Here is a 23,402-nt window from a genome sequence, read left to right as displayed (position 1 = left end):
TATTCCCGTAGAAAATCTTTGATGCAATAAACTAGATGCTGAATGGACCTCACTTTTTAAAAATCATCATTTTGCACCATTGTGCCAAAAACAGAAAAAAGTAACCAGTCAATCCTGAGAAAAGCTGGTGACAGACGAACAGACAAACATGGATTAACCAGGGTACACAGAGGTGGATCAAAAAAGAATTGATTATGGTCAAATTAACCTTAACATAAAATTGTTGACATTTAATTTGATTGTTGACAGTGAGATTGATCCTAGTAGTCAAATATGCAATATAGACAAACATATTCTAATGTAATTATTCATACCCTATTGATTCTGATAAATACACAAGGTTTTTCATCTTTAACTCCAAACATTGATGTGCTAAGATCTGCTTCAGGTGCACAGTCTCCGTAAATTGAAGAAGGCGCATAGCAGGGTTTTTCAAATGTCTCGTTTCGCCCAATTGGACATTCACCTTTGTACAGTGAATTGTTTTTCATTTCTAAAAAAAAGAATTCATATTAATATTATATGTTTTATTTACAGGAGCAGTGAAGGTACAAATTTTATATTACCCTTTCAGTTTTTATCACCCTTTCCTTTTCAGCCCAAAACAATTATCAATAATGTGTGATTTGGGCTGTGTCATAGAATAGTAATAAATAAAAATCTTGAGATAGATACAAGCAGAGACTTTTACGCAAGTTTAGATAGAGCTACTATATGCCAGAAGGGAATCTGCTCAGCGAAACAGAGCATTGCTGATGCTGGGGGTCTGGGGCAAAACCCTGGAGGGGGTTCATTCCAAAAGTTTTTGAATACTGTAAGTAAATAATGTTAGTTATTTTTGCTTTTATAAAAAGAAAAAAGTTAAATTTTGCTAAAAAATATTTCTCATTTTTGAATTGATTATTTTGGCAGAGATGTTAGGAAGCTTAGCAAGTGATCCCAAGATTTTAGAAATTATCTGATAATAGAATTTTACCTTCAAAGTATTTTTGAATTCCTTCTGCGTAGTCAGATGTAGTTGAGTTAGCATCGTATCCATCTAATAAACTCAGCTTACCAAGTGTTGTGATGCCTATGAAATAAAAAAGTGTATTTAAGAGGTAGACCAAAAAAATGTTTCAGGTCCATTTGATGATAATGAAAATGTCACAAAGGAAGGCAAATTTTCCAAATATTTCTGGAACAAAATACAGGCAAATTTCCAGGGTTTTTAGCTGCTACCGTCTTTATTTCAAAGATTGAGTTTGAATTCAGTTTGAAGAACAAAATAATCAGCTCAGGCTCTGTTTAATTAGTTGGGAACAATTAAAACACAGAGAGTTAACCTCAGAATGGGCTTTTTCTGTTAATAAGGGCCTAGGTCATCAAATTTTTGTCATGATTCTCATGGCTCATGTACATAGATTAGGATTGAGTTTCAAGATTCAAGCAAAGATCGAGTTTCTCCCACCATTATCCGGTAGCAGAAAAGGCATTGAAATTTGCCTGAAAATACGGCTAATTTCACCCAAAGAGCTCATGAAATTATGCATCCACGGTTGAATCCATAAACTCATGATGAAATTGTAATAGTGACATTGTGCGAAAATATTTCATTCAACTATTCAACAAAATTTTAGTGAAATCTGACATTTTCCCCTGGGTTTCCCTAAGTTACAAACAAAATGAAATACTTAATTCAACTTAATTCTTCCAGTTAAATTAGAAAAAATTGGGTGAGTCTGAGGATATTGTAAGTTTACTTTTATGTGAAAATATTCTAACCCAAGAAAGTTGCAAACAAACAAAAATTAGCAGAGTATCAAATAGCAAATCCAAAAAAACACAAATAGCTTATCAAGTGTCGACAGCTTTTTATTTCAATGATTTTCAACAACACTCACGTAAGTGGAGCTTGGCTGTTTTTAAAGGAAAGATAAATTTTAAGGCACAAGAACTTTTTCAATGACAAAGTATTCATCTTAATGGATAACCAGCTATTTTCATCATAGTTTAGAGTAGATAGAAAACATAGACACAGAAAACATATGAAGGAGCTTGAAAAATAGCTATCTGCGGAAAATCAAGAATTCAATAAGAATCTCTTAGCTTGGAGATCAAAGTCGATTTTTATAAGACACCCTTATTTCATATAATTCTTGCCACTCGCTATGTTGCCATTACCACTCTCATTTCCCTTGAGAGCTTCAGTTCAGCATGGTGTGCGTGCAGAAACAATGACAATCTGACTTCAGGTTAAGAAGGGGTTGAAATATTTCTGTATATAAGTCATCTCTTTTGAGAACCAATTTTTTGTATCAGGGATATGAATGAAATTTTATATTTATGATATGCACCACTGGAGAGTCTTCTGAGAACTTTCAAAATTTTCCACCCAATACGTCATTTAAACAATAGAAAAAGTATAAGTTCAACACAATTTTGCTGCTTATTTTTACATATGGATCAATTTTTACTGCTGTTTTCTGCAATATTTACCAAAGAAAAGCAATAATTCTTGTTTTTATCTTAAATACTCCACTGTAATTTTGAGCACCAAAACTTTGCTTAAAATCATTATAGATTTCTAATCGTTTTAAAAAACATGTGCGTGATAGCATGAAAACATATTTTATATTCCTCAGAATTAGTGACCCTTGATACTAATTTCTACATAGTTGATCCATTTTAAGTCAAGCATGCCACTCGTAGAAATAGAAACAGCTATTGCATACTTTTAGGGGACTTATTATTTTCTTTGAAATCCAAATAGATTTTATACTGTAATTTGGATACTTGTATTGGTGCTGTGCTCTCTCGTCTACTAGTGCAGAAAGAAGGCATTAGAAAACCAAAAGCTGTAAAGAACCTCCTGTAAAGCAGTAGCAAATCTGCAGTATGCAATAGTTTATGATCACAAAAATAGATTTACCTGGTTTGTTAGCAATGAATTGAGTTAACTTTGGTCTACCACCATCTTCAGGTTTTTCAATAGTTGTCATGAATACAGCCAGCATTGCAGAGAAAAATCCAGCCAAAAATCCATAGAATACCAAATAGAAGAATCCAATTTTGGCTGAAATCAAAATTGATATTTTCCATTTTAATGATACTAAAAATCTTGCAAGAAAGCTCGAAAAGGCTTGCAGAATTATTGAGCAGTGTTGCTCAATTTCCAAAATTTTAATTTACAGACCAGAACAGATTCGCTCATATCGCTTTGATTTTGCAGACCACTATTGTTCTAGGGCCGTAAAAGCTCTCGGGATGTTATGTAAACAAAGATAGATCTGGTCTGTAAAATACACTTACCCCAGCTATTTCCACTTCTTCCCATAACTTCCCCAGTTTCTCCATTGTATAGAAACTTGCCAAAAGAAGAACATTGTGCACTAAATCTCTGACAAAAATTTGGCTTTGGTGCTTCTCCAGATTGTGCCATGGTTGTTTCTTGAGTGGCCAACTGTAAGACAACAAGGTCAAGAACAAGTGTATCCCACCACCACAGTGAAATCAACCGAACAGAGGCGTTGATTGGCACATGCACTACGGAATGCGCAAAGTGGACTGGGTCTCAGCGATTTTTACAATGGAAATATGGCGGGCTTTTATTTTCTAAAAAAGCGCGTACAATGAAAAAAAAAAATAAAGTTGACTTTTCGAGACAAACTGAATGATTTTTTGTACAAAAAACGACAAAATCAGAAATTTAATTTAGAAAAAGTGACTGACCGTTATTTGTATCAAGACAAGGATATTGCAAATTTTTTCACACATCACAAACCGTAAAGGTATTGAACGTAGTCTATCACGTTACATTATTTTATACGAGATACCACAATTAACTAATACCACAACAAAATTCTTAGAAACACTCACAGACAGAGATTCTTTTTCTCTAGAGTACTACACACACGATAAAAATACAAGAAACCATACCTCAGCGGTTACTAAAACTCACGCAATACAAAAATTTACAAAAACTAGAGAAAATCCTATGTCTAAAAAAGAGGTAAAAAGAAAAAAGAAAAAGGTAATTTTCTTCTTTTGATTCTGTCTGTCTACTTTCTAAGTGTGGACATTGAAAGTTTACACCAAAAATATTTCCAAACAAACTAAAAGAATATCGTTTTCTCTACAAAAAAAACCCCCGCGATTTATTATAATAAAGTAAAAGGGCCATAAAAATGACAAATGAGATATACTCTAAGGCTAGTAAAGAAATATAGGCTTTAGTATTTCTATCTTTCTTCCTCCTGCCGGGAATGTAAAATACGTGAACGTTCCTATTTTAGCTTTAAAGATTTGACATTTCGTCTGTATGACGAAAACGGGCCGGGCGGGCTTTTGAGCGGACAGGTTTACTGCTCGCAAAAGCATTATATTTTTCTTTACGTGGTAGATACATGGAGGGTAAACATTTCTGCCAGCTTGCACCGTGCCAATTTTGAAGACTATAAAAATTGACTGGTGTGTTGACGGCTTTGTCCTCAAAATGAAGTTCAGTTGTCGTGATCGATGTCGTTGTTGGTTTTTTGGATAATTTGCTTATTTGTGAGCCGGTGATGGTCAATGCGGATAGTCTTTCAGTCGGATCTGTATAGAACGATACAAAATTTAAAAAAAAATCATGTTGCAATGATATTTGTTAGGTTAGGGCCACAAAGATGACTCTGCTATCTGCTAAACAGAGAAAATCTCATACAACAAAAAATGCTTTGCATGTGGAACATATTGCATTAATTATCTGGTTAGAAAACATAAAGGGAAATGCATTAATTGATTGATCATTATTTTAGATGCGGCACCGGATGGACGGGAATCTTATGTTAATTGCCTACTGCTCGTTTATAGACACGTGTCTGTTGAAAACGAACGTTCAAATCTAGGGTTCAAATGTAATTACTAGTAGTAGGTTTAAAGTAAAATTGAAGAAGAAAATGAAGGGAAGGAAAATGAAAGAGAGAGAGGAGAGAGAAAACGCCTCAAAAATTATATATTATGTGATGTGAAGAGAGGAAATGGCTAGGCCTATGAACTGACCGCGAAAACATGAATTTTGTGGTTTATTTTTTTTGAAGAAAGATTTTTTTCATGAGATTCTGAATAATTCATCTTCTTTTCACGAAGACGAAGGTGTTAAAGAGTTAAAGGTTTTTCTTCTTCTTTTTTCTTTTTCATTCAGTCAGAATTTTCTACGTGAGAAAAAGACGCGAGAAATGTATTCGATATGATATGGTGATTTCCCTTTCAAAAAAGTTTGATCTGCTGTCCCATAGAAAAAAGTCAAACGCACATTTTTTATTTGAAACCAGAGCTATTTTCACATTGACTTAACACCCAGAATATGGTTCGTCTAATTTTGCAAAACATGAAAACGGTACAATTATAAAAATAAAATGGCGGTTTGAAATTTGAGAACATAGGGCTTAAATCTTGATATATGTATATCAGTGTTTAAATAATGTAAAGTCAAGAGACTCTGATGAAGAGAAGGGAGATAAAAACTCACGAGAGAGAAAATTGTTTTAATCTCTCAAAACGAACTCTTATCAAATTCTTTTTACAGATATGAAAATATGAATTATTAAAGGCGGATTTAAGTATTCAATGATGGGAAAAAAGAGCTTTTTTCCTCTGAATACTGTTTCGTAATAATAAACGGCGACCCAACTACAGATAGTTATATCACACCTTTCGTCATGAAAACACAACTTAGGGCGTAGAGAAGGGTGCCTTAATGCCACCCTTGCCCATATATGGAATTTTGAGTTTGCTTCGCCTCGAATCTAATACAAAATTTATTTAGTAAGGTCTAAGATTGGAAGATTTTAGTGTCATTAGAATCAAGATTTTATCGTAAAGTTAGATATAATTTACGATTGATTGATTAAGGATTTTGCATAATGACTTATACTCATTTTCATTGTTTTTAAATTGGCATAAATCTTTTTTATAAATAGACCTTTTTAAAGAAATTGATGAAAAAAAATCCGTTTTGTCGTGACGTGTGAATTTTTCCAAAAAGACACCTGGCAGGGGGTCCAAAATAAAGAGTGTGAACATTTTTTTTCATAAGAAAAGAAATAATTCAGATAAAGTCAGAAATTTCAAATTCACATGAAAATGTCCCCAAAAACAACTGCTGCTGAGAGCCTGTGGGGCCTGTGGGCTAAACCAATTATAATGCTATGATTATTTTGACTAATTTATTTTTCCAGCAAAAGCCTGATAGAAATATCCCTCAAAAATCTTAACATTTTTCTTAAAAGGAAAATAAGGTGTAATATATGACACATAATATTTTTTTTGGATCACTGCGATAAAAATAATAAAATATATGAGAGGAATAAAAAATAAAAAACAGAAAAAAAGACCGAAAATTACAACCATTCCATTCCATATTGGCTTTTTTACTTTGAAAAACTTTTTGACACCCAAACGTGTAAAAAATAAGGACCAGATGGGAAAAGGAAAAGTGAAAGTGCGAGAGTGAAGAAGAAGAAGAAGAAGAAAAAATTGTTTTTTCCAGTATTCAAAATATTATGCAACATTGTATTAAAACATATTTTTCTTGAAAAGATCTACGATTCATTCCTGTATTTTTCGTTGGGTCTAAAAAATGACTTGAGGTTTTCAAATAATTCAAAAATGGGTGCCAGAACTGCCATATTATAAGGCAAAGTGAAGATTCTCATAATTACCAGAGGTAATTACATCCAAAAAAAGATAAGAAAAAAAAGATTACTCAACAAAATGTACAACATTAAAATTACTGACCCAGCATAACAACAGGGCATGGCGTTGTATAATTACGTAATTATTGGGTAATGAGTTGTATATTGTTGTCATAATTATCCTCTAATTACGATATAAAAACGTGGTATTCCGTTTGGCCTCTGAAGGGATAGACAACATTAACCTGAGATATTTTCTCACAAATCTAAAAAATTAGTTGAAATCAGCTTTTTTACGAAGGGGAGGGGGTGACTTTGAAATCACCCTTGCATTTAGATGATAGTACATAATTCTAGATTTCATGTATATGTAATGTACCTAAGAAACATTATCAAAATCGATTGGGCTTTCTTAAACCCTAGATAATACCCCGACAAAAGTCGTCTGCTAGACTCAAAACCAGCCACAAAGAATTTAATCGAACAAAAAGAAATTTTTGAGGATTTAGTCTTTAAAACTATGTGCTTATAATTCCAAAAGACTTGGAAAACCAAAAAAAAGTATGAACTTTTTAATTGATGACATTCCAACAGTTCCTTTTATATTCAGGATGTTAAATGAAATTTATCCGGTATGGAAAATCACTGTGAATATTGGTCAGACACAATAGATGAATTAAGGTAGCATTTTCTTTGAGTAAAAAGTGTCTTTTGATTATAATTTTTTATTGCAATCGAGCAGCAATATGATACAATGCAGTCCTTATCTGATGTGATTAAATCTAGTAATTTTACTGTCCTCGTCACGCAGTCAAATTGTCAAACTATAAAGTAGTAATACTGACGTTCTTTTAACGTTCATCTAACGTTCTATGAACGTTGTTATGATGTCAACTGATGCTGATTTGATACTCCTCCTCAGTCCCTTTTTGGAATTAACTTGATCAGTATTTTTAAAATTGAAATTGAAAAAAAATTAGTTTGAATACACGTTTTTTTTTTATAAGAACAAACTATATAAGAACATAAGGCTTTGAGGCCCAAAAATTTAAGAACATTCTAAGAACATTCTAAGGCTTTGGAGACTTAAAAACATGCATTTTCTTAAGAAATTACATCAAAATGCTCAAAAAATGCTGAAAATAAGAACATTTTAAGAACATTTTTAGGCTTCAAATCTAAAAAACTAAGAACATCCGAAAGCTTCGAAAATCTTTGACGTTCTTATAAAAAAAAAACGTGTACTTCTTTCGTAATTGAAAATTGTAATTGCAGTTATAATTTCATACTAGATAAAGCACTGAGAAAACAAATTTGATTGCTTAGCAAGATTAAAATGTAATTAGGGCTCTAGTTAGGTATCATTTACATGTAAACAGGGTTACACAAAGGTGTATTTTAGGTGTAGCTATAATCAACTGAATCAAGCTTATTGTTGTTGTGAATCTCATTTGGAGGTTTCGAATTTGGACTAGATTTGTTGATTTGTCATAATACGACGAGATCTATTGTCATAATACGACGAGATATATTGTCAAGAAAAGTTGGCGTAAAAAAATTACTAGTAATGTTGTCTGTAAGCCCGGGGGTGGGGGGGGGTACTAGGGTTGGTGAATGAGGGTATGTGCGGACGGGACCCCCGAAAACCGACCCTTAGAGAGACCAAATTTTAGTGAAAAAGTGACCCTTAGAGAGACTTTTTCGAAAAATTTTCTCTGATTTTCAAAAATTTCCTACCCTTAGCGAGACTTTTTTGTAATTTTTTCTCTCAAAATCAAATTTTTTTTCTAAAATTTGTGATTTTTCCCACCCTTAGAGAGATTACTTTGAAATTTCCTGATTTTTGTAACCCTTAGAGAGACTTTGAAAGGTGAAAAACCCGACCCTTACCCCCCGGGTCTGTAAGAAAGGTTAATTAAAAGTAAAAACCATATCAAAACATTAAGAAAATGCATATCTTGCGAAACTTTTAGTTGCCAAGAGGATGTAAAATTTATGAAAACATAACGAGATTTGCCTCTTTATATGGATTTTTGCCAGATTTTCTATATCTCACTAATCTTTGTGAAAAAAGTCCTTGATAATTTTCAATAGAAAAAATTCTGACCTTAAAAATTGTAAACTAAAATTGCATTTTACTCTTTGATAGCCTAATTTATGGTAGCTAAACTTATAGGGGGAATTTGAATACGTATGATAGCTTGATCAAAAAGTGACCGATATTATGGGCATATATGAATAGCCTAAAAAAGATTCCGAAATATTTTTACTAGATGAAAAGTCTTTTCGGGACAGGATGGTTATGATTGATGAAACGAAGCTTTGATGAATTGGGGGTCCAACGTATGACAAGTCAAGCCCTCTATAAAGACACTAAGAAGATATAGGCGGGATTTTTGATCACACATTATGATGGATATTCAAAGTTTTAAGTAGTAGTAAAGGTCAACTTTAAGATTTTGAAATTGATCAATATAAGTCTTATGTCATTTTTAGTAAAAATTGGTCTTGAAAAGCAATTAAAATTCTTAGATATCGATACCGTATACCCTCATTCCTTTGAATTTCTACGATTTCAATCAAACAAAGTCTAAAAGTTATTGAAAGATTTTCTTCAAAATTTTGTACAAAATTATCGTTCTTACGAGATCGTTTCTAATAAAATATAGAACTGTGACAACAGAAGACCTTATTAAGAGTCTATGTATACAACAAGAGAAATTTAAGTAGACAATAGAGTAAAACATGACAACTGGTTGTAATATGTCAGCATTTCATGCAAAATTATCCTTTCTACCGTTTTTTGTAAGATCAAAATATATAACAACATGAAGGCTTCGATGACCATAATTAAGAACAAGTTGGGAACAATTTTAGGACTCTAAAACACCCAACTTTTTTGGTAATTGTACAAAAACACTGACAGAATGGTGATTAAGAACAACTTAAGAATATTTCCCAGGCTTAAAACCCTAAAAAGGCGTCAAAAACTTTGGATGTTCTTATAAAAAACCGGGTAGTATTACTGGTTCCTGTGTAACCCGAACCTTTGATCGATTACCTAACATCAATATTAGGATAACATAAGTTGTTGACTTAAGGATACCCCTGTTGATATAGAACATCAAATTTCAAGTACAATATTTTGTTTATTTTAAGGTTTAGTGGTCAAAGTTCGTTTGATGGGTTTGTTGAATTAACAATACTAATGGAGTCTGAGATTTAATGCTTGAGCGGAGATTATCATTTCTACAAGTTGACTAAATCAACAAAGATACTTTAAAATCTGACTTTTGACCAAAGTTCCGAAGTTTACTGGAATTTTAATATCAGGTGCACGAAATGATTAATTGAATTACACTCTGATAGGAATCTATATCTGTTTACAGGGAGGCACTTTTGAGCAAAATAGACTTTTTTCTCCGATTCCTGGCGAATTCGATCTCATTTTGAGCCTTGAGCCCCTCCATTTTTACTGTTGTTCTGCCGGGCCTGGTTTACATAGTAGAATCTTCTAAGGCTATCAAAGCATAAAATGTGGAGTGTACCCCACCCCTGTTTCAGGTTTTCATATCGACTTGCTTGTAGCCTGTCACATAAAGGAGAGTAAGATTTTTAAAGGTTCCCCTCGACGGGTATGGCGTCGGGTACAACCCTGGCTCAGATTATATAATGATAGAACCGCAATACTAGGAGAAAAACACTGCATATAAGATAATTTGCAGAAAAATAAATGACAAAGACACACGAGAAACAACACTACACTGAGATACGAAAAAGAACTGTTTTTAAGCTTATTTGAACAACAATGTGATAATATGATCAAAATGTGACTAGCAATGATTTCTTTTTGTCAAAAAAACACACAGAAGTTTATTTATGCGGTATCTCAGTCAAAGATCTGTCTGTTTTACTAACATTCTCTATAGGATGCCAACCATTTTTGATGAAATCATAATTGTCTATACTGGTTGCAGTAGCGACAAAAGAGTTAGAGAAACATTTTGATCAGCAATGATGGAGATTATTAACAAAAATAGTTTCCTATTAAATAGACATACAATCGACTCTCTCTTATTCGAAGTTCTATTGTTCGAATCTTTCTATAATTCGATACTCCCAATCCCCGTTAAGGAGAAACCCTTTCAATATGCTTTCTATGATACACCCCTGTGTAACAGACCCGCTGAGACCTAAGCCCCATTGGAAAATTTAGCGAAAATTTCGTCCCCGGTGGGAAAATACCCTGGAATTTCAGCTTAGTGAGAAATTGACTTTGATTTTATCCCTTGAAATTCAATGTTTAAAATTTGCACTCCAAAACCATCCCCACTGGATTTTTTAACCTTGGAACAAATGAATTTTTATCTCCATTAGGATTTCAAAAGGGATCTATATCCCCATTTAGGAAGAGTTCGACCGGGGCTGTGAGACAGGGGTGTTATAATTCGGATCTCCCTGTAATTCGAACAAATAAGATCCCTCGTGTGAGTTCGAATTATCGAGAGTCAACTGTAGCGATACACCTTCCCCAGGGCCCTGAGGTAGAACAAAGAAATTGTTTCAAACAAGGATCACACCCTGAATTTAGGTGTACTAAGATTATGTATTGGAAGTAAAAAATTCCGCAGTTGAAATCAAAATAGGGGCTTGACATGAATGATTTTTATCTCGCTCTTGACAAGCACCTTGTATAACTCGGTGATGTATATCCTGTTGCGCAAAAAAGACTTGAAAAAGAGAATTGTAAAATGACAAGTTAAATGAATGGATAATTTATCAAAGATTCTACAATGCCATTTTCATATCAAGTTTTATCTATTTGAGGCTATAGAGGAGCCCCTCCCCCATCCCAGCGGACCTTCAATTCACGCAATCACGCATTTCCCCCCCCCCAAAATTCACGTCCACGCAATGTTTTTTCGCAATTCACGCAATTTTTGTTCACACAAAGCTTTCCAATTCACGCATTCACGCAAGTGAAAAAACCCATTCACGCATTCACGCAAAACGCAGGGGGGCATAGAGGGATGTCGAAATCTTATGTCAGCTTGGACTGTAAACTTATCTTCAATTACACTTCAAAGCTCTGAATAGTTAGTGTGAGTAGGGTAGGGTAGAGAGGGGTGGGTTCTTTGCTTCGTTCTTTGCACAAAGCTGCTAAATTTTGATGCAAAATACTTAGGTATATACTGTAATGTCATTTGATGGATTAAAAAATGGGAATGCCACACTAAGCAGCTTAGAGAAAAAATCCTAAACTGTAAGCTGGGTTAACAAAATAACTCAAATTAATTGAAAATTCTTAACCATTACAAACACATCAAAGAACTTGTCAAGTTCTATACAGTCTATACGATTTTTTTTTGCTATTGTCATTTTTATCAAAAATTAAGAAAATATCACAAAAAAATCTTTCTTAGTCAATGACATCGTAGGAGACTTTGAATTATTAAAAAATCTTACGCAAATCAAACTTTTGGTGAGAAAAAACTTCAAAAAAGCTTTGCTTTGTTTGACATAGAGGTTATCGAAATCTGATTACCTGAGATTTTCTCATAAAATTCTGTATAAAAAAGAACGGAAACTATAATATTGGGTTTACATACAGTAAAACCTTGTAAATTTAGGAGCTTGGAAATGACTGTTCAAGTGTAATATAAGAGAAAAAAGGGAAATCATTTCTCGTCATTTTTGATGGCTTTCCGAAAATGATCTTCGAGACTTCCTGTCTAAAAGTTGTAAGCTATGTCAGATTTAAACGAACTAAGCTCGTCTTTAGTATATGGTGCTCAGGACAATTTTTGTGGGACAATGACAAAGAGTAAAGGATGCAGTGAACAATATTCTAATCAAAGTTATAAAAAATACTAGGCTACCGAAGGCCAAATTCAAGGAAACAACACTTTAGAATTTTGAGCAAAAGGTTTTCCTTTGTCCTTTGTCTATACATGGTCCGACATGGTCTAGTGGAGGGGAAAATGTTCCCGGAAAGAAATTTTAACTCCATATTATATTAGGCTATACAAATTATGGTGTATCTCAACTTATTTTGGCAGGCAACAAAAATCGCTCAATTTTGCTAAAATTAGTCCGCTTAAGGTATTTATCATGCATGATTGCGCGATATACTCCGAAAATGATATACTCTGTCTGATATTTCAGAACAAGGTTCCGTATAGGGCGTATAAGGCTTAAGATATGGTAGTATTCATGTTTATAGATGCTTATGTATAAAACACAGACCAGAACTGACCAGAATAAAATGTATACAATAGTCAAGTCATTCAAATAAAGGAGAATTGCCACTAAACCACGAAAATTGATATCTAATCACGAAATAGAAGACAGGATCTAATTTCAACATACTAATATCGTCAGCACAATACAAAAATAAACTTTTTAATAGCCATTGATAGGCTACAAAACCGCAGAGAAGTGGTTTTAAAACATGGCCAAAATAGTGTTGGCAGAATATGATATTATATCAACATTTCTCCATTTTATGAAACAGCTCTTTGAAGAGGTACTTGACGAAGAATTGTGAAAAATGAGACAGTTGACTCTCTCTAATTCGATCTTCAAAAAACTAAAATAATTTTTCGAATTAGAGAAAAATCGAATTACATCGGTAATTTAAACAATGAATTTGGGGATTTAACAAGTAAGATAAGTGATTTGCAATACGACAATCGAGGGCGACCTGAAGGCTACCTTTTCTCTAGCTGTCTTTACCCAAAGATAGGGGAGGGCACCACTGCCTTGTGGTGTATTCAACTTATTTCACGGCTCGCGGTTCTCACTTTTCATGGACGAAAAGAATTGACTTTTAAAACAAAGAAAGTCAATTCCCCCAAAAGAGTATTCCCAAATAATGTGTACGAAACCTAAAAAATAATCACATCAATCATACATAGGAGGTTTGACAGCTATATAGTATATATTTGAAAGCTTTATATGTGGATCAATACTATTAGGCTACGTCATATCTTCCTTCGTTTCGAGCGTAAAACTCCTACTCTTCGGGCTATGAGCACTCCTCTTGTTTTGAATATTGAAATTCTCCAGATAAATCGCATGCGCATTGAGGTTTTAATGAAACAATAGAGAGTTTCGAAACCTAAGCCAATCAGCTGTGTTATAAACATCCTTTTATTTAAAATCTCTATTGATAAACATCTTTTGTGAATGTTGTCTATTATGTTTAACCCTATCAATAAGCAATTCCCGGTGGGGGTCACTAGTGGCCGCCTATAGCAGTGCCTATAGACCAAGAGTAAGGCCTAAAAGCCTGGATCTGTCTGTTGTGTAGACTACAATACTATGTGTTTCTTTGGGAATTGGTTGAGCACAATTCTCTATAATTTCAAAGATTTCAAAGAGTTTTTCCTGTTAAGAGGGACCGATGAACTTGTTACCAGGAATGTTAAAAACAACCAGCCATATACCGTTATTTGAACGTGATTTTATGTGCAAACAATCAGAGTTCGTTAATCCCTACGTCTCAATTGTCAAAATAGACCCATTTTCCCACAGTGGGAATATGGGAATGAATATTTCTTTCGAAATCTCGATGGGGATCATAGAATAAAATGTATTGCTTCCAGCTGAAAGACACCGGCGGGTATGGTTTCCATTCAATTTCCCATGAAAATAAAATCATAGGAAATTTCACTTTCCCAGCTTTCTCTGTGGGGTTGAAATGTCGGGGTATTCTTCCACCAGACAAATATTCGCACTAGAGAACATGGCCCCCGGCGTGCGAATCGAATTGAGGGAGCCAAAAAATATGTCACCCACCATGGTTGGGCGACGCAGAAAATTTTCGACTTTTCACCCCTATTTCACCCCTCTAAACGGTATATATAAGATTTTTTGAAGTAAAAAACAATTACTTTGCAAAATATTGGGGGGGGGGGGCATGGAGAAGGAGCTCTACCAAATCTGTGACAGGGGGTGTGTTTGTTACAACCTGAGTGTTTTTTCAACTTTGTATATATAGTGAAAAGAAAAAGTAGGAGGTCTCAAAAAAGATTTGCTTGTTCAAACACTGTCACATTTTAGTGGGACTGTATATTTTTTTGGTTTACAGTTTCATGATTCATTCATAAGATATGCTATTTGAAAGAAGAGAGATTTTCTACAGAGTAAAAATACTCATTCATTCCAATTTTACTAGGTTTATTTAAAAGTACGCTAGCTTAATCCTAGGAGAATGTTTATTAACAGTGAAGCACGCGGGTTTTTTCTATCCACCTTTGGGTCCGGATGGTCCCATGAGTGAATTTTTCAATTGGGTGGGATCCATTTGGGGAACACCTGGTTGGGGAAACTACGTCCATTGGGAAAACCTTACATAGGAGAAAAATTCGGTAACGTTTAGAGACATGGAGCTTTGACCAATTCTTCGAAATAATTCTTTGAAAATTCATAGGACTTAATTATATCAATATTATCCAATCGAGTTTCAGCGAATTAGATGAATGAAAATATCTTAAATACACTTAAATATTCAGGCCCTGCTAAAAGCATCATATAAAAGTGATTATTTCTATTTCTACCAAACATTCGGTGGGATAAAGCGATGAAAAATTAAATTTTGATGTAAGTCGTATGAACAGGGGTAGCGAATTCAAAAGGAATACCACAATGCCTTAAAAATGTCTTTCACCTAATGTAAGACATCGTAGAATCATCTGAAATATTAGATATAATGTGTTACTACTAGTGATTTTCCACGGCAATAAACTAGAAGTTCTTTAATCGGATAGATGGTGAAATCGACAATTGAAAGTAAATCTTTAATCGGTCTATTGAAATCGATCTTAAATTCATTAGTAAAATTACATCATGTATCTACGTATTCATATTTTGTTATGGAGACTGTGAGCGCATTTCAATGACTAATTTTTACGCAACGGACAATCGCGTGTCTTAATTGGATTAGCGAAGGGTCTTTAATAAGATAGATCAAGATCTGAATTTCAATCATTGACTCTGCACAAATAAAATATAAAAGCTAGACTAGCAAATGTTTGTTCCTTTGAGTCACATAACGCGATAGTTGTGTATCAAAACTCTCGAGGAGCGGATTGATTAGTTGGTTCAGGTTTAATTTGATGTGATACCTTATCGGGTGAAAAATGTCGGGGAAAGTGACGACAATTTTGAGGGGTGACGAAATTTCTCCCCCGACGAAACTTTCCCGAACTTTCCCCCGACTAAATAAAACTCCGGCATTTTTTCCCCGATAAGGTATATGACTGCCCGTTTGAAATGCGGGATCGCAGGTTAAGCTTATCAATTAAACCATAAAACTCCTTATATGGTAAGCAACTGTAAGTCGGGTTCTTACAAATGACAGCAGAATTTCTATGGTAAAAATACAGTTGACGCTCTCTAATTCGATTTTCAAGGGGAATTCAAATTTCAGGGAGTATATCGAAATATAGAACGTCGAATAGTAGAGCGTCGTTTATGAGAGTTTCTTAAGGAAATTTGACGGTGACTTTCAAGGGGAGCTCATCGAATTATAGAACGTCGAATTAGAGTCTTTTTCGGGTATTTCAGTATACATCATGGACAATGTGAATTATAATTCTCTTCCAGACAAGAAGGGTCGATCCCCTAATGGGACATTTCATCGGTTGCTTACTAAAAATAAATCTTTTTGAAATAACACCTAATTAAAACCTTCAGTATCATATATCGCACGGAAAACCTCAATTAACAGCGACATGTTAAGCACGCGCGGTCAGTGGTCGGACAAAAATGTGATAAGGTATAAAAGCCGCAGAAAATATGTATTAAAGTTGGTCACTCATCAACCAGTGTTGCTTATACTGCCTTCTAATATTATGTTTTATGAAACCAAACGCTGTCGATAAAAAGATTAAAGGATAATCTGTTCTGTCTAAGACATTAAACACACACACCACGGTATAGGATTTAATAATATAGATTAACAACAAGGATGACCTATGCTACAGTAAAATTTGAAAGGTGAAGCATCGGATAATCTATCGACTGTCGTGTTGTTTATCAACTCTTTCTAATACTCTTCTACTTCATGGGCCCCGGCGAGCCATTTTGAGTGAGGGGGCCAACATTTTGGGAAAAAATGTTGCCCACCATGGTTGGGCGACGAAGAAAGTTTTTCACTTTTTTACACCCTCAAAACACCTTAAAACGATATCTATTTGGGGAGAATAATAGTTTTTGTGGTTTGATTTGGTCTCAAACCAGCTTAAAATAGTAACTCTTAAAAAACGTATGACATGGTCCACCAAAAAGTGTGGGGGGGGGGGCATGGACCCCCCCCCCCCCCCCCTCCGTTGACGGGGCCCATGACTTCTGACGATTACTACCTACTATTCAATGAATGCCAGAGTAATAATCTTGCCGACCGACGAGGTTCTCCGATGATTTTCAAAAAGACCCCGAATGCGACTTAAAAACCCTGTTCATCGATTTACCCAAACGGGCGTTTTTGGCTTAACCGCTTTCTATGGCTTTCTGCATAAGTGCCATCTACTCTCCTGCACAAATTTTGCATCCCTTTTGGCTACGCTACTGAACTCACCCTTATCAAATTGAAATTTTTCAACGATTCGTGTACAAAATCATCCTCGTAAAGACAACAAAACCCCGCTTAGCAGCATGATGTCACATAACGGTACTACACTGCGCATGACTATAGACAAAAGAGTATAATCTGGACACTTCGTGATATCAGAAAGAAAAAGAATTATCGTTTATATTCCGATTAAGATTGGTCTGTCGTGATAACAATGAAACAAAGACCACTCAGAGATTATCAAAGTTCCAGAGCCAAGGCTACCAAATTGTTACGCTAAAAACTAAAAAAATTGTTATGAAAATCCGAAGGCTTCATAAATTTTGGAAGTCCCCAAAGTGAGTTTGCATTATACTCAACAAAGTGAAGGTTAAGCATTAAGCTTACCGAAAAATACTTATGGAGTGTTTATCTCCATATAAGGAATATGGATGACAGCAACACTTTCAGGAATTTTGAACCCTCCTCCTCAGATATTCGCCAGTGATCAAGAATGCCCAAAAGCCAAAAACTCAAAAACAGCGGTAAAGCTTTGAAGTTCAAGCTAATTCCGTTTAACTTGCAGTCAACACCCTACTGGGTAATTCTAAAAATGTATCAACACGGTTTTGATTGGATTAATTCATGATATCTACGATGTATAAGTCATCGACAACGAACACCCGGGGATTTTGCTTGGTATTTGAGTTTACCTTCTCCGAGGGATTTACTCAATCAGACGGGTCGGAAAGTAGATTAAGGCAATGCAAAGCAAATTGGTTGCAAAAAGCCGATATGAGTATTAATCCATACTATGATGAATACACGTTTCTTTTTTATAAGAACATCCAAGATGTTCTTATTTTGACGATTTTGAGAGTATTTTGGTCATTTTTCTAAGAAAAAGGGTGTTTTTGAGACCAAAAAGCCTTAAAATGTTCTTAACTTGTACTTAACATTTTGACCATCAAAGCCTCGTGTTCTTATATAGTTAGTTCTTATAAAAAGACGTGTACACGCCTATTGTAAGTCGAATTTTCAAAAAAACATGGAGCTAACTGTAGAGAAATGTTTAATGAAAACCAAATTTTTTTTCTAGAAGATAAAACCTCAAAGAAATGCTAAAACAATAGCAAAAAAGCTTGTTCGGTTTTCTTGCAAAATAGTCTTAAAAATTAATTAATAGCTTAACATAATGACTACCGTATAGTTATCATGTAATTAGGTAGGGACTGTATTAAAGCTATTTTTACATCATCATCACATTATATTCAACCAATCAGTGAAAAAAAGATAAACAAGCAACATGCTGAATGGACCTACCTGTTGATCAAAATCAGATAAAAGTAGGTATTCTACATTTTACTATTGGTATTGAGCAAACACGATAAGTTTTAGAACAATGCAAAAACGTCTTATTTATTTTCTTTTATCATTGTGTAACTTGGTCGTCTTTTTTTGAAAATATTATGGTAGTTTTTGGCCCAAATTTACCCAAAATTTTTTTTTCAAAAATCGGGCTCCGTCACTTTTCAGGCATTGCTATTTTGTATCATTGTGCAAAAAATTAAAAACAACTAATGAGCCAATCCCGAGAAAAGCTGCTAACAGGAAAATGGTAAAAGGGAATTTCCCCACAAAATCGAAAATCCGTATTTGACGACGAAAAAAAAATTTCCGAGAAAAATTACTTCAGTCACATTTTAGGGTACCTTGCACTCTATCTTTCTGCCAAAAATCAGGAAAAACTAATGAAGCAATTTTGCACCAAGTCCAAAAAACCTTATTTTTAGGTAGTTTTTGGCCCAAATTTGCGAAAATCCGTATTTGACGACGAAAAAAAATTTTCCGAGAAAAATTACTTCAGCCACATTTTAAGGTACCTTGCACTCTATCTTTCTGCCAAAAATCAGGAAAAACTAATGAAGCAATTTTGCACAAAGTCCAAAAAACCTTATTTTTAGGTAGTTTTTGGCCCAAATTTGCCCCCAAAATTTTTTTTTCAAAAATCGGGCTCCGTCACTTTTCAGGCATTGCCATTTTGTATCATTGTGCAAAAAATTAAAAAAAACTAATGAGCCAATCCCGAGAAAAGCTTGTAACAGACGAACGGACAACGGTCAAATTAAAGGACCTCCCGGTAGGTCCAAAAATGAAAGAATCTTATTGGTAGATAAAGTCCCTTTAAATTTGAAAATGGTAAATGCAGTTAATACTGGTTAATGCTGTTAATTGACCTCAAAGGCCTTTAAAATAAAAAGGCATCGTTTTTTATAATGAGAGCTCATTAAAGGATTCTATTGATGGCAATCAGCTGATTAAGCAATCCAATGTGAATAAGATTAAGCAATCGTTAAGATCTATATTATCATCATTTGAGGAAATTTCATTATCATAATCATGTTAAGCGTGTGCTGACAACATGGTGTCTTTGTTTTGTAAAATAATGCGCACATCTATTTGATTCATTAGAACATTTTCCTAAGAACAACAAGGTTCAAAAATGTGAAATAATGAAAAAAATTTTGAACACGATATAAAAAAAACCTACTCTGCCACCCAATCTCCTGAAAGAAGATAGTTGGACATACATGATCAGTATAAGAGCAAAGAATCTTAAGACTTAAAGAATCCAAAATTGAGAATAGTTGAGCCTCAATAAAATCTCACTTGTTCTTATATAAAAAGTATAATCAACAACCCAGTTTCTTGCAACATATTTATTTAACTCAAATGAATAAAACCTAGTGTGTATAGTAATCCCTAGATTCACCACTCGCAGTAGGTAGCCTCCATTTAGAACTTAAGGTACGATGTCACCTATTGTTTACTTCAGCAAATGATACGCTAGCCTGTCAACTAAGCCCTTATTCATAAGGCTAGAACACACGGCATATGGGAATATAGCGTTATTGGTACACACAGTGTACTTCGAAACGTTCTGCAAAAGTTTTAAACAGGGTAAAGCTACATAGATTCATTATTATATAAGTAGATAGCCTAGTAATCTATGAGCTTTAGACAGCAGCTTCCTCACGGGGTTTAAATTTCATTCAAGCGGCGCCGGTTCTTCTTTCTAGGATGCATTTTAGTGGGGAAGTACAAATACACGCTTTTTTTTAATAAGAATACACTTTATAAGAATGTTCATGATGAAAATGGCCAAAAAATTAAGAATATGCTAAGAATATCACCATCAAGGAATTTTAAGAATGCGATTTTTTGAGCATTTTCAATTACAAATTGTCAATTACCCCCAAGTAAGGCTCGCTTCTTTCACAAAAATGCCATCTTATGCTTGAGACGTATCGAAAGCAGCCACCGAGGGCAAAAGACGGAATAGCTGTTCCGGAGACCCCCCTCAGCTGGAAATGGCCTAGGTGTTCCGGGAAATTTTCCAAAAATTTGCTCCTGGAAATACATAGCTGTTCCCTGGAAAAATCGTGAAAGCTCTATATCAGCTTTCCAGCTGGAAATTCACATGTGTTCCGGGTTGATTCCATGTAATTTTCACAACTGATATAGAACTTGGGAGCTGTTCCTGTAGCCAACTAGCTGGAAATCTGGAGCTGTTCCGGTCGAGATTAAGTTTTTTTTTTTCTGGACAAAGATCGAAAGATTGAGCTGTTCCTTGAATTAGCCAGCTGGAAATTTAGAGCTGTTCCGGTCGATTTTTCGGAGCTGCTCCTTAGACAGTTTAAAACAAGACGCTCCTGGAAAACTTCCCTACTGGAGTAGGAACCAGCTAAATTTTTTGCTGGCAAATTGAAAAAAAATTGAAAAAAATGAGCTGTTCCTCTACAGTAGGGCACTTTTCCAGGAGCGATTTGTGTTCCGAGCTGTCTTAATTTAAAAACTCTTGATTTAAAAACACGGGGGTAACATAAAATGTAAGCTATGACAGCAAGCAATTGTAAAATTAGAAAAAAATTTTACCATAACTTTCACAGTTTAGAAAATTACATCGTTTGAATGAGAGTTTTTTACAAAATCATGAAAGTAGTAGAAAATAAAATGCCAGCGTAAAACTAAACTATCTAGTAACCCCCGTCTTTACACGAAGTAAGAAAATAGAATTTGCAAAAATTTGCAAAATGGTAGCAGAGTGGCGCGAAACTATTTTGTTCTGGTTGGTATCGAACTACAAACTTTGCAAAAGTTAAAGCTATTTCAAAGTAAATCTTAACCTAACATCATGATCCTTGCCACAAATCACTGATTAACTGTATGAAACGCTTTTGCAGTTATTCTCGAAGAAACTGGGGAGGATATTTTTGTGGTTCTTTGAGCAAAAATGAACTAATCTTTTAAACAACTCAACTCATGAAATCTTGGTGGATCACAACTGATTAAAATGAAACACTGTCAAGAAAAACACTGAAAACTTCAAAACTGACAAGCATGACCAGGTATGTTTTTTTTTTAACTTTTCAGTTCTATACCAGACTCTCCCACTCTATACAATCGATAACTTTTTCCCAACCATTGTTCATTGATGACCAATCAATAGCTGATCGATTGATTGGATATCGACTGATGGTGATGGGGAATCGAGCCTGTTCTATAAATAATTTGCTATATCTTTTTTTACCAATGTTTTGTTCAATGGATAGGCAACCAAACCTCACTTCTCAAAAATTAAAAAAGATTTTCAAGTAAGTTAATATTCAGGGAAATTTTGTTTCGATTTTTCAGATGACACCCGCGCAAAAATAAGTCTGAATGGAAAAGAAAAGGCGGCCACATAGAACGGTCCACATAGAACGTACGCACTAAGAGGGAGGGGGATCTTCTCAAAAGCTTGTGCTTTTGACAGGGGGAGGGGTCAAATGGAAATTTTACGTACTCGGGTAACTTAATGCGCGTGTCCCAATTTCTTCAAAAACTACTTATATTTCTACATTTCTTTTTGTATTTATGACGTCATAATTAGGTTTTCTTAACCCCATTCAACCTAGGCTTTTACTTTCAGAACTAGGGGAAAACTACATATTTACTAGAGGGGGTATAGCCATTTGTGTACGCTTGCGTACAGGGGGAGGGGGTACTTGATTTTCAACATCTTAGTGTGTACGTACTACGGGGACAGCCCCAAGGTCTAAGCCGTGAATTTTTTTTTACAAGGTGGTATTCCAAAAATCCTGTGTCAGACTTTCTGAAACACTGAGTTGAGCTGAAGTTAATTCCTTTTTTAAGTTTAATTTTTCTAAAGTTTGCAGAATGAATTGAAAAAAATGTTTTCTAAAATATTTTTCAGAGGGTCTGAATCCTAAAAAATTGATTTTTGAGATTTTAAGTCAGGAAACCAGTTTTTAAAAAATCTAATCAATTCATTGCATGCCAAACAACGATTTCCCTGAAAATTTCAAGTCAAAGTCTTTATCTGATTCTGAGATATTCCTGACAAGGTACATGCAAACCTGAGAAAAATGTGGCTGCGTGTTAAAAGGCTGAACGGTGCGATACAACGCAAATGAAATACAAACTAAAAGGTCCTCTTCAGCCACAGTACAAAAATCAACAAAAACGTGTTGCGCTTAAATCAGTAAACAAAGCAAATTTTGTTGTGATCTTGCGAAAACATAAAATTTGGGTGAAGACTGCCACAAAACTGTGACAAATTGTTCATTGATACACGTTTTTTTTTTTTAAGAAACACACTTTTAAGAAACATGATGCTCAGAATGCCTAAAAACTAAGGAACATCTGAGAAACATGCTGGGGCTGGGGCTGAGAATGATAAAATAACATTTTTTAATCCAGCCTTATATAAGGCTGATTATGTCAAAAAGTTTAAAAACATGTAAGAAACATTTAAGGCTCAAAAGGCCGATTTCTTAAGAAACATTGAGGCTGCTTGGTGAAACTAGTTTCTTAAAAAAAAAACGTGTAGTCCAGGATGACTCTGTAGCCATAAAAACCTTTCTGGTGCATATTTTCATTCACATAGACTTGAATTGACAATGAGCTGACTTGACCTAATGTGGTTATGAGTAGTGGAGAATGTTATCTTGAGAAGTTATGTCCAGTTCATTATAATTCACATTTCCATCTTTGTTACATCATGTTGTACTTGGATTTATATCTACTACAAACCATTATGTCAGCTATTAAAAGCACACATCCAGCCCAATGCGCAAAACAAAATGGTGGTAACTTGAGAGTTTTACGCAGAAATCAAACATAACCAC

The 23,402-nt window shown here is 34.5% G+C and overlaps 1 protein-coding gene and 1 long non-coding RNA gene across 2 annotated transcripts in view; one reads left to right on the top strand and one right to left on the bottom strand.

Annotated features, from left to right (window-relative positions):
• The window catches only part of LOC136799489 (sodium/potassium-transporting ATPase subunit beta-3-like), a gene marked incomplete in the record, with an annotated part of 55,906 nt that overhangs the window by 5,549 nt on the left and 26,955 nt on the right, over positions 1-23,402 (bottom strand). The window contains 4 exon segments of the mRNA XM_067056204.1: positions 315-493; positions 977-1,072; positions 2,912-3,055; positions 3,292-4,575. Coding sequence (XP_066912305.1) covers positions 315-493; positions 977-1,072; positions 2,912-3,055; positions 3,292-3,421 — 549 coding nt within the window.
• Positions 21,224-23,402, top strand: part of LOC136799493 (uncharacterized) — a 4,703-nt gene continuing 2,524 nt past the window's right edge. The window contains exon 1 of the long non-coding RNA XR_010845528.1: positions 21,224-21,620. This is a non-coding gene — a long non-coding RNA (uncharacterized lncRNA). The remainder of the gene's footprint in view (positions 21,621-23,402) is intronic.

The sequence above is a fragment of the Clytia hemisphaerica genome, unplaced genomic scaffold, assembly GCF_902728285.1.
Source record: "Clytia hemisphaerica strain Z4C2 unplaced genomic scaffold, Clytia hemisphaerica genome assembly, whole genome shotgun sequence".
Classification (NCBI taxonomy): Eukaryota; Metazoa; Cnidaria; class Hydrozoa; order Leptothecata; family Clytiidae; genus Clytia; species Clytia hemisphaerica.
The sequence above is the reverse complement of the archived record's forward strand: the minus strand, read 5'-3'. Positions and strand labels throughout refer to the sequence as shown.